Source organism: Geotrypetes seraphini, chromosome 1 (assembly GCF_902459505.1).
Source record: "Geotrypetes seraphini chromosome 1, aGeoSer1.1, whole genome shotgun sequence".
NCBI classification, from domain to species: domain Eukaryota; kingdom Metazoa; phylum Chordata; class Amphibia; order Gymnophiona; family Dermophiidae; genus Geotrypetes; species Geotrypetes seraphini.
Window position 1 is genome coordinate 372,076,917 of NC_047084.1, and position 12,788 is coordinate 372,089,704.

At 45.7% G+C, this 12,788-nt stretch overlaps 1 protein-coding gene across 1 annotated transcript in view; it reads right to left on the bottom strand.

Moving 5' to 3' along the window:
• PSD3 (pleckstrin and Sec7 domain containing 3) overlaps positions 1–12,788 on the bottom strand; it is an 811,466-nt gene that overhangs the window by 553,948 nt on the left and 244,730 nt on the right. Inside the window, exon 4 of the mRNA XM_033915196.1 lies at positions 411–806. Coding sequence (XP_033771087.1) covers positions 411–806 — 396 coding nt within the window. The remainder of the gene's footprint in view (positions 1–410; positions 807–12,788) is intronic.

Consider the following 12,788-nt stretch of genomic DNA (forward strand, 5'->3'; position numbering starts at 1 on the left):
CTGTCTGAAATAAGGATCACCCCTGATACATATGGTAAAATAGCAAAGGAAGAAATAGAACTCATGTTTAACCCATCACATCAATACACTAACAAAAAAAGGAAAGAAGCTTAAGAAATGTACCTACTTTGCATTACACAATGAGAATACAGTTTAACATATTGTGTTCATTAGAGTAGCCAAAGTCAATTTAAAGATAAACCACTTTTTATCCATGTCCCTGAGAAATCAACCTATGGGAAAAATCTTGTCTGCTCCATCCCCTTGCTTCTGAATGGTTCCAGCGACTAAGGTATGGAATAAATTGCCCCTTAATATTTTTTTTTTCATGTGGCTATGAGTAAAACAATGTTTGTTTCTCCCCCTGAAGAAACTTAGATAGGATAAGTAAAACAATAGCATGTTATTACCTTTCTGAGACCACAGTCTCTGCAGCGGAGTTACTAAAAGTGGCTTCTGTGATATCACTCTGCCCATTGATGAGCTCACTACAAGGAACCATTGTTATTCTGCTGCCCACAGCAATTCTCAGGACCTCCTGCTGCTCTGCAGCTGTAGTAGTCGTCTCTAGAAACTGTCCACCTTCTTTGATGCGCTGCTGAATCATCGGGGTGAGGGGCATTTCAAAGGTAAAGGAGCTATCAGGTTCATAGTACAAAGTGTCCAATGACTCTACACTGTAATATAAAGAAGTATTGTCCAGGATGCTTTCAAACTGTGAACTGTAAAGATCTGTAGAATCTTCTGAAAACCTCTGAGGCAGAAGCGCACCATCATTTTCTAATAGGACCACTTCAGCAGTATTCCTAGAAATTCATTTAAAAAAAAAAAAAAAGAGAGAGAATTTTGGTCCAGGTTGGTTCACTATGCGATTTGAATAAACTTGCATATACAGTAAAACCTTGAATTGCAAGTAACTTGATATGCAAGTGTTTTACAAGACAAGCAAAACATTTTATTAAAATTTTAACTTGACATACAAGCAACGTCTTGCAATACGAGTACATACAGTATTTTGTATTAAAGTTTTTGGGTTGTGGAGTTTCCATTATTTCTTATGGGGAAATTCGCTTTGATATACAAGTGTTTTTGGATTACAAGCATGTTTTCGGAAAGAATTATGCTCGCAAACCAAGGTTTTACTGTATTACCAAGTTTATTTTCTATTATTTATTTATTTTGCTAAACACTTAGCACTAGTGTTGCTCTGATCTAAAATGTATTTTTACATATAACCAGTGGCGTAACGAGGGTGAGTAGTGCCTCTCCCCCACCCTTTCCCGACCTCCTCTGCCACGTGTGCGCCCCCCCTTCCCTTCCCCCGTATCTTTTTAATTTTCCAGGCACGACCAAAAGCATGAACTTGCTGCCCGCATCATGTCGATTATTCCTCCAACATCACTTTCTAAAGGTGACACTGATGCAGGCAGCAAGTTTATAATGCTACTCATGCAGGAAAAATTAAAGAGGTACGAGGGGAGAGAAGGGATGTATGCGCACAGCGGAGGAAGAGGACAGGTGCCTACATCCCTTACAAAGACTACACCCAAGGCAGACCGCCCCCCCTTACTAAGCCACTGCATATAACTATTATATTAAGGCTTAATTTTCAATGTTTTTACCTTTAACTTTGTTTAAAAAAAAAAAAAGATTTTAATCCACCATAATTAGATGTATACTTCAGAAAGACTAACAATACTTCAGATGTAGGGAGAATGCTGAAAAACCTATGTACACACAGGATTTTCAAAATGGTATATGCATTGTATGCATGTTGCAAATACATATACTGTACTTTATACTGGAATTTTACAACGCGCAAAGATACATGTTTTAATCACACTGTACCTCTTTAGCACTTGATGGTTTAAAACAGTTTATAAATTTTCAACTTAGAACAAAAAGAGATTATGTACTTACACTGGTAAGCTCTTTTCCAGTAGATAGGCAAGACATTTTAGACAGATGGGTTGTGTTCCCATAGCAACTTGCCATCTGTAGAAGGAATCCTCTCCGGATTTTTTTCTCTGTGCCTCTGCTATACTTCACTGTGCTCTCTAGCTCCACCTACAGTTAGTACCCAAGCACTAAGAGCCACCAAATCAACGTGAAGTAGACCAGTGTTTTTCAACCGCTGTTCCGCGGCACACTAGTGTGCCGCGAGATGTTGCCTGGTGTGCCGTACGGTCAGGGCCGCCATCAGGGCAGTACCACCAGTCTAGGGAGAGGGGCGGTCCGCCCCACGTGGACAGGAGAGAGCTGGACGGGGGACCCGCGGAATTCAATACATCTCGAGCCGCGAGGCTCGTCTTCTGTTCCTGCCTGCCCTGCAGCTAACATATAGCCGATCGCAAGCGTTCCCCGATGTCAGCGCTGACGTCGGAGGGAGGGCTTAAGCAAAGCCTGCCCTCCGACGTCAGCGCTGACGTCGGAGAATACTTCCGTTCGGCTATTTGTGTGCGGCAGCGCAGGCAGGAAGCAGAAGACAAGCCTCGCGGCTTGAGCTTCGTTTTGCTGAGAAAGTTGCAAAGATGGGCTGGGAGGCAAACACGGAACACAAAAGGGGGGAGGGAGTGCGTTTTTGGACACAGAAGGCATGGACTTGGGAGAGAGGAAGGGAGGGAAAGAGATGCTGAGGTGGGGGAGGGAATGCGTTTTTGGACACAGAAGAAATGGACTTGGGAGAGAGGAAGGGAGGGAAAGAGATGCTGAGGTGGGGGAGGGAATGCGTTTTTGGACACAGAAGAAATGGACTTGGGAGAGAGGAAGGGAGGGAAAGAGATGCTGAGGTGGGGGAGGGAATGCGTTTTTGGACACAGAAGAAATGGACTTGGGAGAGAGGAAGGGAGGGAAAGAGATGCTGAGGTGGGGGAGGGAATGCGTTTTTGGACACAGAAGAAATGGACTTGGGAGAGAGGAAGGGAGGGAAAGAGATGCTGAGGTGGGGGAGGGAATGCGTTTTTGGACACAGAAGAAATGGACTTGGGAGAGAGGAAGGGAGGGAAAGAGATGCTGAGGTGGGGGAGGGAATGCGTTTTTGGACACAGAAGAAATGGACTTGGGAGAGAGGAAGGGAGGGAAAGAGATGCTGAGGTGGGGGAGGGAATGCGTTTTTGGACACAGAAGAAATGGACTTGGGAGAGAGGAAGGGAGGGAAAGAGATGCTGAGGTGGGGGAGGGAATGAGTGTTTGGACACAGAAGGCATGGACTTTGGAGAGAGGAAGGGAGGGAAAGAGATGGTTGTGTACACGGGGAATAGAAGAAAGGAGAATTTTTGGTCATAGGGAGGGAGTGAGGTACAGATAGTGGCATACCAGGGTGGGGGGAGGGCGGTCTGCCCCACCCCGGGTTTACGTCCCAAGGGGGTGCACAGCTGGCCACCCTCCAGTGTTGTCCCTAGGCTGGCAAACTGCGGCTCTTTAGCCACTTGAGTGCCACCGCCGCCAACGGTGTTGTTGGCGGTGGCAGCATTGTAAAATACTTTCTTTGTGTTTATTTGATTCCTATTCAAGAGAATTACTTTATATATAGTCAATATAGGCACAGAGTTAAATTTTTTAACATTTTCTAATGGTGGTGTGCCTCGTGATTTTTTTCATGAAACAAGTGTGCCTTTGCCCAAAAAAGGTTGAAAAACACTGAAGTAGACACACAAATGGCAAACAAGTTCAGCAACAACTGTTCTGCTCACAAGAATGAAAATTAGATCATTAACTGCAAACAGCCAACATAGTCTTCAAAGGAGCTCAGAAACTACTCCCACAGAAAAAGTAACATATACAGAACATAAGAATACCTTTACTGGGTCAGACCAATGGTCTATCAAGCCCAGTAGCCCGCTTTCTTGTTCTTCACCATGGCCATGAGGACGAAGCAGGGCTAACCCCAACACCACACTATAGCTTGGAACGCCGCTACAGACAGGGCCCACTAATCAGGATCCAGAGTCTGTCTGCTGAGAAAGTTGGTTTGAACATTGTTGACTCCCACCACATGCACTGCCAATAGCGCCTGAAGGTGACGTTCCACCCATAGAAACAGAAGGCGGGCTTCCTAAGCCAAGGGGATGCTCTTGGTCCAACCCTGGTAACTGACATAGGCTACTGCCATCACATTGTTGGAGAAGACCCTGACTGCTTGGCCCTCCAGAGTCTTCTTAGTGAATGGCTCTCAGCTCCAACTGGTTGATTGACCACCCCTGGATGGCACGATTGCAGTGGGCTCCCCGGTCCCAAAGGCTGGCATCTATCATCACCACGATCCAGGAGGCAATCCACAGCGGGACGCCCCTGCACAGTGAATGCGAGAGAAGCCACCAGTTCATGCTGGTTCGAGCCTCCTGAGTCCAGGGAAGACAGGACTGTAAAGCATCCTTGTGCGGAGCCCAACAAGAGAGTACAGCATGCTGCAGATGACGCACGTGTAATCTTGCCAAGGGCACTACATCTATTAATAGCCACAATGGACTCCAGAACCTGAAGATAGACCCATGCTGAAGGAGCTGGCAGCTCTAGAATGGAAGAAATCTAGGCAAACAGTTTCAGACTGCACGCCTCTGAAAGAAAGACATGGCCTGCAGCCATGTTGAAAAGAACTCCCAGACAATCCAGCAACTCCATGGGTGCCAGACTGCTTGTTCTGTAGTTCACGGTTCAGCCCAGGTCTTCCAGAACCTGGATCACCTGAACCACAATGCACCAACCCTCAGCCAACGAGGGAGCCCTGATTAGCCAGTCATCCAAATAAGGGTGAACCTGCAGACCCATTTTTTGCAAGTAAGCTGCTACGAACATCAGGGCAGAGCTGAGAACTGGTAATGCTGTTCCAGGACATGAAACCGCAAGAATTTGAAGTGGGCTGGAAAAATCAGAATGTACAAGTAGGCTTCAATGAGATCCAGAGAGGCAAGGAACTCTCCCGTGGTCACCGCTGCAATGACCAATAGCACCATCTCCATGCAAAAGCGTGGAACCTGTTGGAAATAGGATACTGGGCTTGATGGACCTTCGGTCTCTCCCAGTATGGCAACGCTTATGGTTTTAAATTTCTAATCATCCCTTGTCATTCTTTAGTGAATATCTCAGAGGTGCCCACACTTTTTTAGCTTGCGAGCTACTTTTAAAATGAGCAAGTCAAAATGATCTACCAACAATACAATTTTAAAAAACACAAAGAACCTTCACATGCTGAAGATCCAGAATAGGCATCCAATCTTCGGAGCCTTTCTCTGGCATGATAAAGTATATAGAGTATGTACCTGGGCTTGATTATCCAGCAAGCTTTGAACAATGGCTTGTACCCTGAGCGCCTTGTCCGACTGCCTCACGGGATAGACCGCAAACCAGTCCATCAGAGGTCAGGCAAATTCCATCTTGTAGCCTGACTGAATAATGTCCAAGACCCAGGCAAACAGGAACACTGAAAATCTGCCTTCTATCTGAAGAGGGGCATCCCTCTGCCTGGCGTCATAGCACCTTTTTGGCAGAGGGTGCAGGACAGGAGGCAGAAGGCTGGGACCACCTGTAGCCCATATAACTGGGCCAGGAGCCCTGGGAAAATCTCTTGACACATGGCGCTCGCATATGGTTGGGATCGCCTGGAGCCATGAAAATTAGTGACCGGAACATCTAGAAGTCTTGAGTCTGCTGTCAGGCAGAGTCTTAGGGCGATGGTCCACCACAGAATTCATGAGGTCATCAAGGCCCTTGCCAAACAATAACTGCCCCTTAAAGGGAAGTCTAGCTAAAGTGGCCATGGAAGTGGAATCACCAGCCCATTGTCTAATCCAGAGCATCCTGTGGACAGAAATGGAGTATGCCGACAATTTTGCCAAAACCCTAATAAGGTCATAGAATGTGTCAGCAACATAATCTGACCCAGCCAAAAGAAGTTGAGGGGAAGGATCCATAGCCTCACTCTCCAGCATGTTGAGGAAGGGGGAGGAGAAAGGCCTGTACAGGTGCATACAGGTGAAGAAGGTAACACCTCAATGAAACTGAAGGTGAAGACAGAGCCCCCCTGAAATCCCCAGAATAGAAAAATGACAACACATTTTACAGGCCTGAAAATACTTTTAAACGTAACAGTTCTCACAATTTATGTCTGTGCTAAAATTAGCAAGTCAAACGGAACCCATCACAATTTATGTCTGTGCTAAAATTAGCAAGTCAAACGGAACCCATCCTTCATACAGTCTCATGCCTCAGAGGGTGATTGAGGCCAGCAGCGTGTTAGATTTCAAGAGAAAATGGGATATTCATGTGGGATCTCTAGGAGAGTAAGAATCGGGGAGTGGGTCATTGGTATGGGCAGACTTGATGGGCTATAGCCCTTTTCTGCCGTCAATTTCTATGTTTCTATGTTTCTATGTTTCTAACTGCTGAAGCATCATAAAAATAGAGAAGTTTACTTGTAAGAATGAAAATTATCAGCATTAGAACAGAAGGGGATTACTACATATCTTAACTAAGAATATAAAATTGACTACTATACAAGATAAGTCCTGAAATTGGCAGGCCTTGCTCGGAAAATTGAAGAACCTTGATATTAAAAAGACATAAAATAGATAAGAACCTTTTGGTAAACAGGATATCACGCGCAATATGACTTAGGAAAGTAAAAATATTGTCCAATTAAAGAAATGATAAGAAAAATGACCATTATCACAAACTGTGTATGTCCAATAATAATCAAACACATAATATGAACCAACGTGGTCTCAGACTGTCAAAAATGTATAAAAGGACAGTCTCTTGATGGCTTAGGTAGGACAGACACCCAGGTATACTCAAGCGCTTGAAGTATATTAATCTGTTGGCTCCATATGCTGAAAGACTTGTTCTTGTAAGCTGTTATTATTAATAAAATATATATTACTTATACCAGCATATTGGGTTGTCGTGAGGTCATTTGGTAAAGGCCATAATAACATGTGGTCTTCAATGTGCAGTCAAGAGAGACAGGCACATGTGACAAAGGAAGTTGTCGAAGCAGCTTTTATGCCTAAAGCAGCTGCATCAAAAAGTCTCCAGAGGACCACATCCACACAGAGGTCCTGCATATCTTTCAGCACCACACCACCTTCACTGAGAATGAAAGGTGTGCTTAGTCACCTGTGTAACCAAACAATCTACCCTAGACTGACCCAGAAGCTGCTGGCACTCCTGTATCAAAAGATACAAGCAAGACATGGCCCTCACTATCTTAAGAGTGCCTTCCGGAGAATCAAATTGCTCTGAAATCAGAATGCTCATATCAGGGTGCCAGGAAAGGTGAAAGACTGCGAGAGCACACCACAAAGCCAGGAAGTAGTGGACGGAGCCAACTGAGTGACTAAATTCAACTCCTTCAAAGACTCTGAAATAAGATCCAGCAAAGCCGCAGACTTAAACAAATCCAGAACCGTGTGATCATCCCCAGGTTCCAAAACCCCAGAGGGATCCACAGATCCAGAACAGTCCCTGATCTCCCATCCCGGGAAGCACTGCACCTGTAAATAGGTCAGCAAGCTGATCATCAGTAGGATCCCCCAGATAAGGATCAGGCAGCACAGAAAACGTGGCTAACTGAGAGGACGACGTGTCTATAGAAACTACACCACTAATAGGTGCATTGGGACTGTGCAGAGGAAGAATGCCAGCTTTGAAACTTATTCTACAAATGTTTAATAAATTCAGGGAAAGCCCCTGGCTCCTAAGACATCGAGTCACCCTTTGGCGACTTAACTTTGCGTTTCTTAGACTGCGGAGAGTCCACAGCCAGGTGCACTGAATTAGTAGCCATGCCACGCCACGCCCCCAAAATAATGAAGGCTACCCCCCCCCCACTAGGCTAGCTGAGCATTTGGTCACCTGTTTCAACAGGGGAGAGGCTAAGCTGGACAATGCCACCTCTCTAAATTGTGCAATCCTGTCAAGAATTCACATCAGGAGAGCCCAAGGACTCCATCCCAATAAGTTTTGAGGCAAAAATTGCAGCTTTGGAGAAGCAGGGAGCTTTTGAAAAAAGACTACTAAAAATCCAAGATAGCTGCCTCTATGAAATTCATGCCAAAAATTGTGATTTTTTTTCAAACTTACTAAATTAAAAAAGTGGCAATTTTAGGATTTTTCAGGTGGGGGAATGTAGGGGGACATGCAGAAACCTTGAAAATCCCACTTTACAGATCTCCTCCGTTCACCTCACAGGCTGAGACAGCCTATACCAGTGGTCTCAAACTCGTGCCAGGCACTATTTTGAGGACCTAGGTATGTTTATCATAATCACAAAAGTAAAATAAAACAGTTTCTTGATTACATGTCTCTTTAGCTATAAATTACATTATTATTATTAAGTCAGCCAAAAGAAAAGATTTATAAACTTTAAAGAGTTTTACCTCTTGCAAAATTGTCATTTCTTTAATAAGACATTAACTATTTTTTCTGAGGCCCTCCAAGTACCTACAAATCCAAAATGTGGCCCTGCAAAAAGGGTTTGAGTTTGAGACCACTGGCCTATCTATACTATGCTCACTGTGACCAGCTTGTAGAACTGTGCTGCAGCCTGCCTCAGCTCTCTTAAAGTAGCTGGATCATAGAATAACTGCCTCAGTGTTGGGAATGCCCCTGCAATGCTGATCATTGGCCTGCCAGTCGGGCATTATACCTGACAGCACCTCTACTCCTGCAGAACGACAGATGCACACTGGAAGCGAGCGGAGGTGAGAAGACACTGCCAAGTCTCTTAAGAGTGCCTAACAGCCTGTGCTTGACCCCCTGCTGAACAGTAGGTGAGATAACTTCCGGGATGGCCCTGAGCTCCAAAGAAAACTAAGCAGGCTGGCGGTATCCCACTGGGATTATGTGGTTGTCCCACAGGTATCCCACTGGGATTGTCTGTGTGTTCTCAATGCAGGCAAAGCTGAAGAAATGCTCCAAGCACAAAAATCCCCCCAAAAGGACTAAAAACACCAAATAAAATAATACACTTCCCCCTCCCCATTCGCAGTTTCTCCATTTGCGGTTTCATATAATCACAATTTTTTTCTGGGGAGGGGGAAAATTAAAAAAGCAGCCTTAATTTTAAAAGAACCCATATTTTTTTCCTCCCTGCCGCCTTCCCGACCTTACCTGGTGGTCTAGAGGGCTTTCGGGGCAGGAGCGATCTTCCTACGCTCCTGACCCTGCAGATCGCCATGAGGAAATGGCTGCTGTGAGTTCTCGTAGTCTCTCGAGACTACGCTGGGAACTCCCTACAGCCATTTCCTCATGGCGATTTGCACGGGGCAGGAGCGTAGGAAGATCGCTCCTGCCCCGAAAGCCCTCTAGACCACCAGGTAAGGCCGTGAAGGCGGCAGGGAGGTGGGGTGGGTCAGAGCCTGATAATCGCGGTTTTTCTCCATTCGCGGTCTGGCTCTGCCCGTATCCCCCGCGAATGATGAGGGAGAAGTGTAAAGAAAAGAGAGCGGAACAATGCACTCCTGCTGGCATGCATGTAGAAGGTGGAGCTAGAGAGCACAGTGAAGTTATAGCAGAGCCACAGAGAAAAAAAATCCGGATTGTATTCCTTCTGTAGATGACACACGGCCATGGGGACACTATTCAACTGTCTAGAATGTCTCACCTATTGCACTGAAAAGAGAATTTATAGCATACAGGGCGGGCCAAAAGCAGGTATAAAGAATGTATTCTTTATTTCTTTTTATTTTACAGGAATCACAAATAACATTCTTGTGTAGGTTTTGTATCAATTACCTTGTTTCACCTTTACTTATCGTTGAGTAGTGTATTATACTTATTCAATACCTGTATAATAAAAAGAAATAATAAATACATACTGTGTACCTACTTTTGACCCACTGTATATGGCACTGAGATTTCAGCACTGAAAATAAAGTGCAGAGTTAAGACATGACTGCATCCTAATTAGCTAACAAGTCATTGGCTAGCAATTAATTAATGGTAACAATTATTGCAGTTACCCTCCCTTTTATTAAACTGTGATGGCGGTTATTAGCACAGGGAGCTGCGCTGAATGCTCCACGCTGCTCCCAACACTCATAGGAATTCTATGAGCATTGGGAGCAGCATGGAGCATTCAGCGCGGCTCCCTGCACTAATAGCCACTATTGTGGTTTAGTAAAAAAGAGTGGGGGGGTTAATTAGCAATTGGGATTTGCATGTGCAAATGCCTGTGCACTTTTATATAACCCCATGCATCTAAATAACCTAGCGTGTAACTCAAAGGAGGTGTCACCAGGGGATGGGCAGAAGGGTTATAAAATAGCTCCATTTCTGCATTTGTTATAGCGGAACTTCATAAACAATATGGCCCTCGAAGAAAGTTATGAAACAGGGCTCCTTGGACAGTATCAGTGACCATCTGCTTTGTGACAAGATAAGATTGTTTTCTATTTAGCACATTTGCATTTATTTCTGGACTGCATGTTAAAGAGAGATTGGGGCAGTTTCAGCATTTTTAATGGATCACAATAAATTTGCAGTGGTGGTGTGCACATTTATCCTAGGGATACAGAGGGAGGAGCCTAAGGCCCTGATGCCTAAGCCCCCCACCCCAGGAGGGGCCTTAGGCATCTGAGCCAATCAAGGCTTTAGGCCCCTCACTGTTCATCTCAAGATGCACCGGGAAGGGGAAAGCCCACCATTTAGCAATGGCAAGCCTGAGAATCAGGAGGGAATGGGCATCCTTCTGCTGTCAACTAATTTAAAGTTACGGGGTGGGGGGGGATTCAGGGTGATGTGTGAGGCTTCGGGGGAGGTTCAGGGGGCATCAAGTGGCAGGAGAGAGTGGACATCCCTCCTGCTGATTTTTTTGTTGCAGGAAGTGGATCAGGGGAAGGAGTGGTCGGTTTGGGGGAGTGGCTCATGGTAGGCAGGAGGGAGTGGGGGGCTCCCTCCTGCCAATTTTGGCTGCTGCGGGGGATTTTGTGGTTCCGGGGGAATCGTTGGGGAGGGCCACCATCAGGGAGGGGTGCACTGCGGTTTTTTATGGACTAGATTGTGTGTGTATGTATGTGTGTCCATAGGAAAAAATGAAAAAACAGGCAAACCAACAGGTCTAGACTAGTGCCGCCCGATTCACTTTGGTAAATCATTTTTAATCGATTAGTTCAGGGGTGTCCAATGTCGGTCCTCGAGGGCCGCAATCAAGTCGGGTTTTCAGGATTTCCCCAATGAATATGCATTGAAAGCAGTGCATGCAAATAGATCTCATGCATATTCATTGGGGAAATCCTGAAAACCCGACTGGATTGCGGCCCTCGAGGACCGACATTGGACACCCCTGGATTAGTTTGTTGAAAAAATTGGACTCACCAATTCAGCGAGTCCTGACAATACCTCCTGGCCTCCTAAAGCGGCAGTAGCAATGATGATGTCCAGCGGACAGAGGCATTGCTCTGGACAGGCTGCTCCTAACCAGATCTCCTGTGGCCTTCCCTCTGCTGTGTCACTGAAGACATCACTGATGATGCAGCAGAGGGAAGCCCTGACAGGCAGGCTGCGAGCAACCTGTTCACCACTGCTGCTGCTGCTGTTGCTTTAGGAGGCCTGAAAGTTGAGGTGAGGGGGGATTGTCAATCAGAACTGCTGCACAGGGGGATGGGAGGGAGGAATGGAAAGCTGCTGCACAGGGGGATAGGAGGGATGGAAAGTTGCTGCACATGGGGGAAGACAGGAGAAAGGAAGAATTGTTAGACATGAGGTGGAGAAGATGAAGGGAGATATGCAACAAAGAGATAGAAAGGGGTGAGAGGGAGAAATCTTGCATATGGTGGGGGAGAGAGATATGCATGGAGAAAACATAAGAACATAAGAACTGCCATCTCCGGATCAGACCTTCGGTCCATCAAGTCCGGCGATCCGCACACGCGGAGGCCCCGCCAGGTGTACACCTGGCGTAATTTATAGTCCACCATATCTTTATATGCCTCTCTTAAGGAGATATGCATCTAGTTTGCTCTTGAAGCCTAGGACGGTCGATTCCGCAATAATCTCCTCTGGGAGGGCATTCCAGGTGTCAACCACTCTCTGAGTGAAGCAGAACTTCCTGACATTAGTCCTGAACCTGTCCCCCCTTAGCTTCATTCCATGTCCTCTAGTCCGTGTCAAATTGGACAGTGTAAATAATCTTCTCTGCTCTATTTTGTCGATTCCTTTCAGTATTTTGAAGGTCTCGATCATATCCCCACACATTCTCCTTTTCTCAAGGGAGAACAATCCTAGTGTTATAAGTCTATCCTCATATTCCAGTCTCTCCATACCCTTCACCAGTTTTGTTGCTCGTCTCTGCACCCTCTCCAGCAGTTTTATATCCTTCTTTAGGTAGGGAGACCAATGTTGGACGCAGTATTCCAAGTGTGGTCTGACCATTGCCCTATAAAGCGGCATTATAACTTTCTCCGATCTACTCGAGATTCCTTTCTTTATCATGCCCAACATTCTATTTGCCTTCTTTGCCGCTGCCGCACATTGTGCCGACGGCTTCAGGGTCCTATCTATCAGTACACCCAGGTCCCTTTCTTGTTCACTCTTCCCCAGAGTTGCACCTGACATTGTATACTCGTATTCCTTATTTTTATTGCCTAAATGCATTACCTTGCATTTCTCCACATTGAACTTCATCTGCCATTTCTCCGCCCATGTTTCTAACCGACACAAGTCGCTCTGGAGTTTCTCTCTATCCTCCTGCGATCTGATTGCCCGGCATAGTTTTGTATCGTCTGCAAACTTGATGATCTCACTGGATGTTCCTTCCTCCAGGTCATTGAGAGAAATGTTGGAGAGAGGGT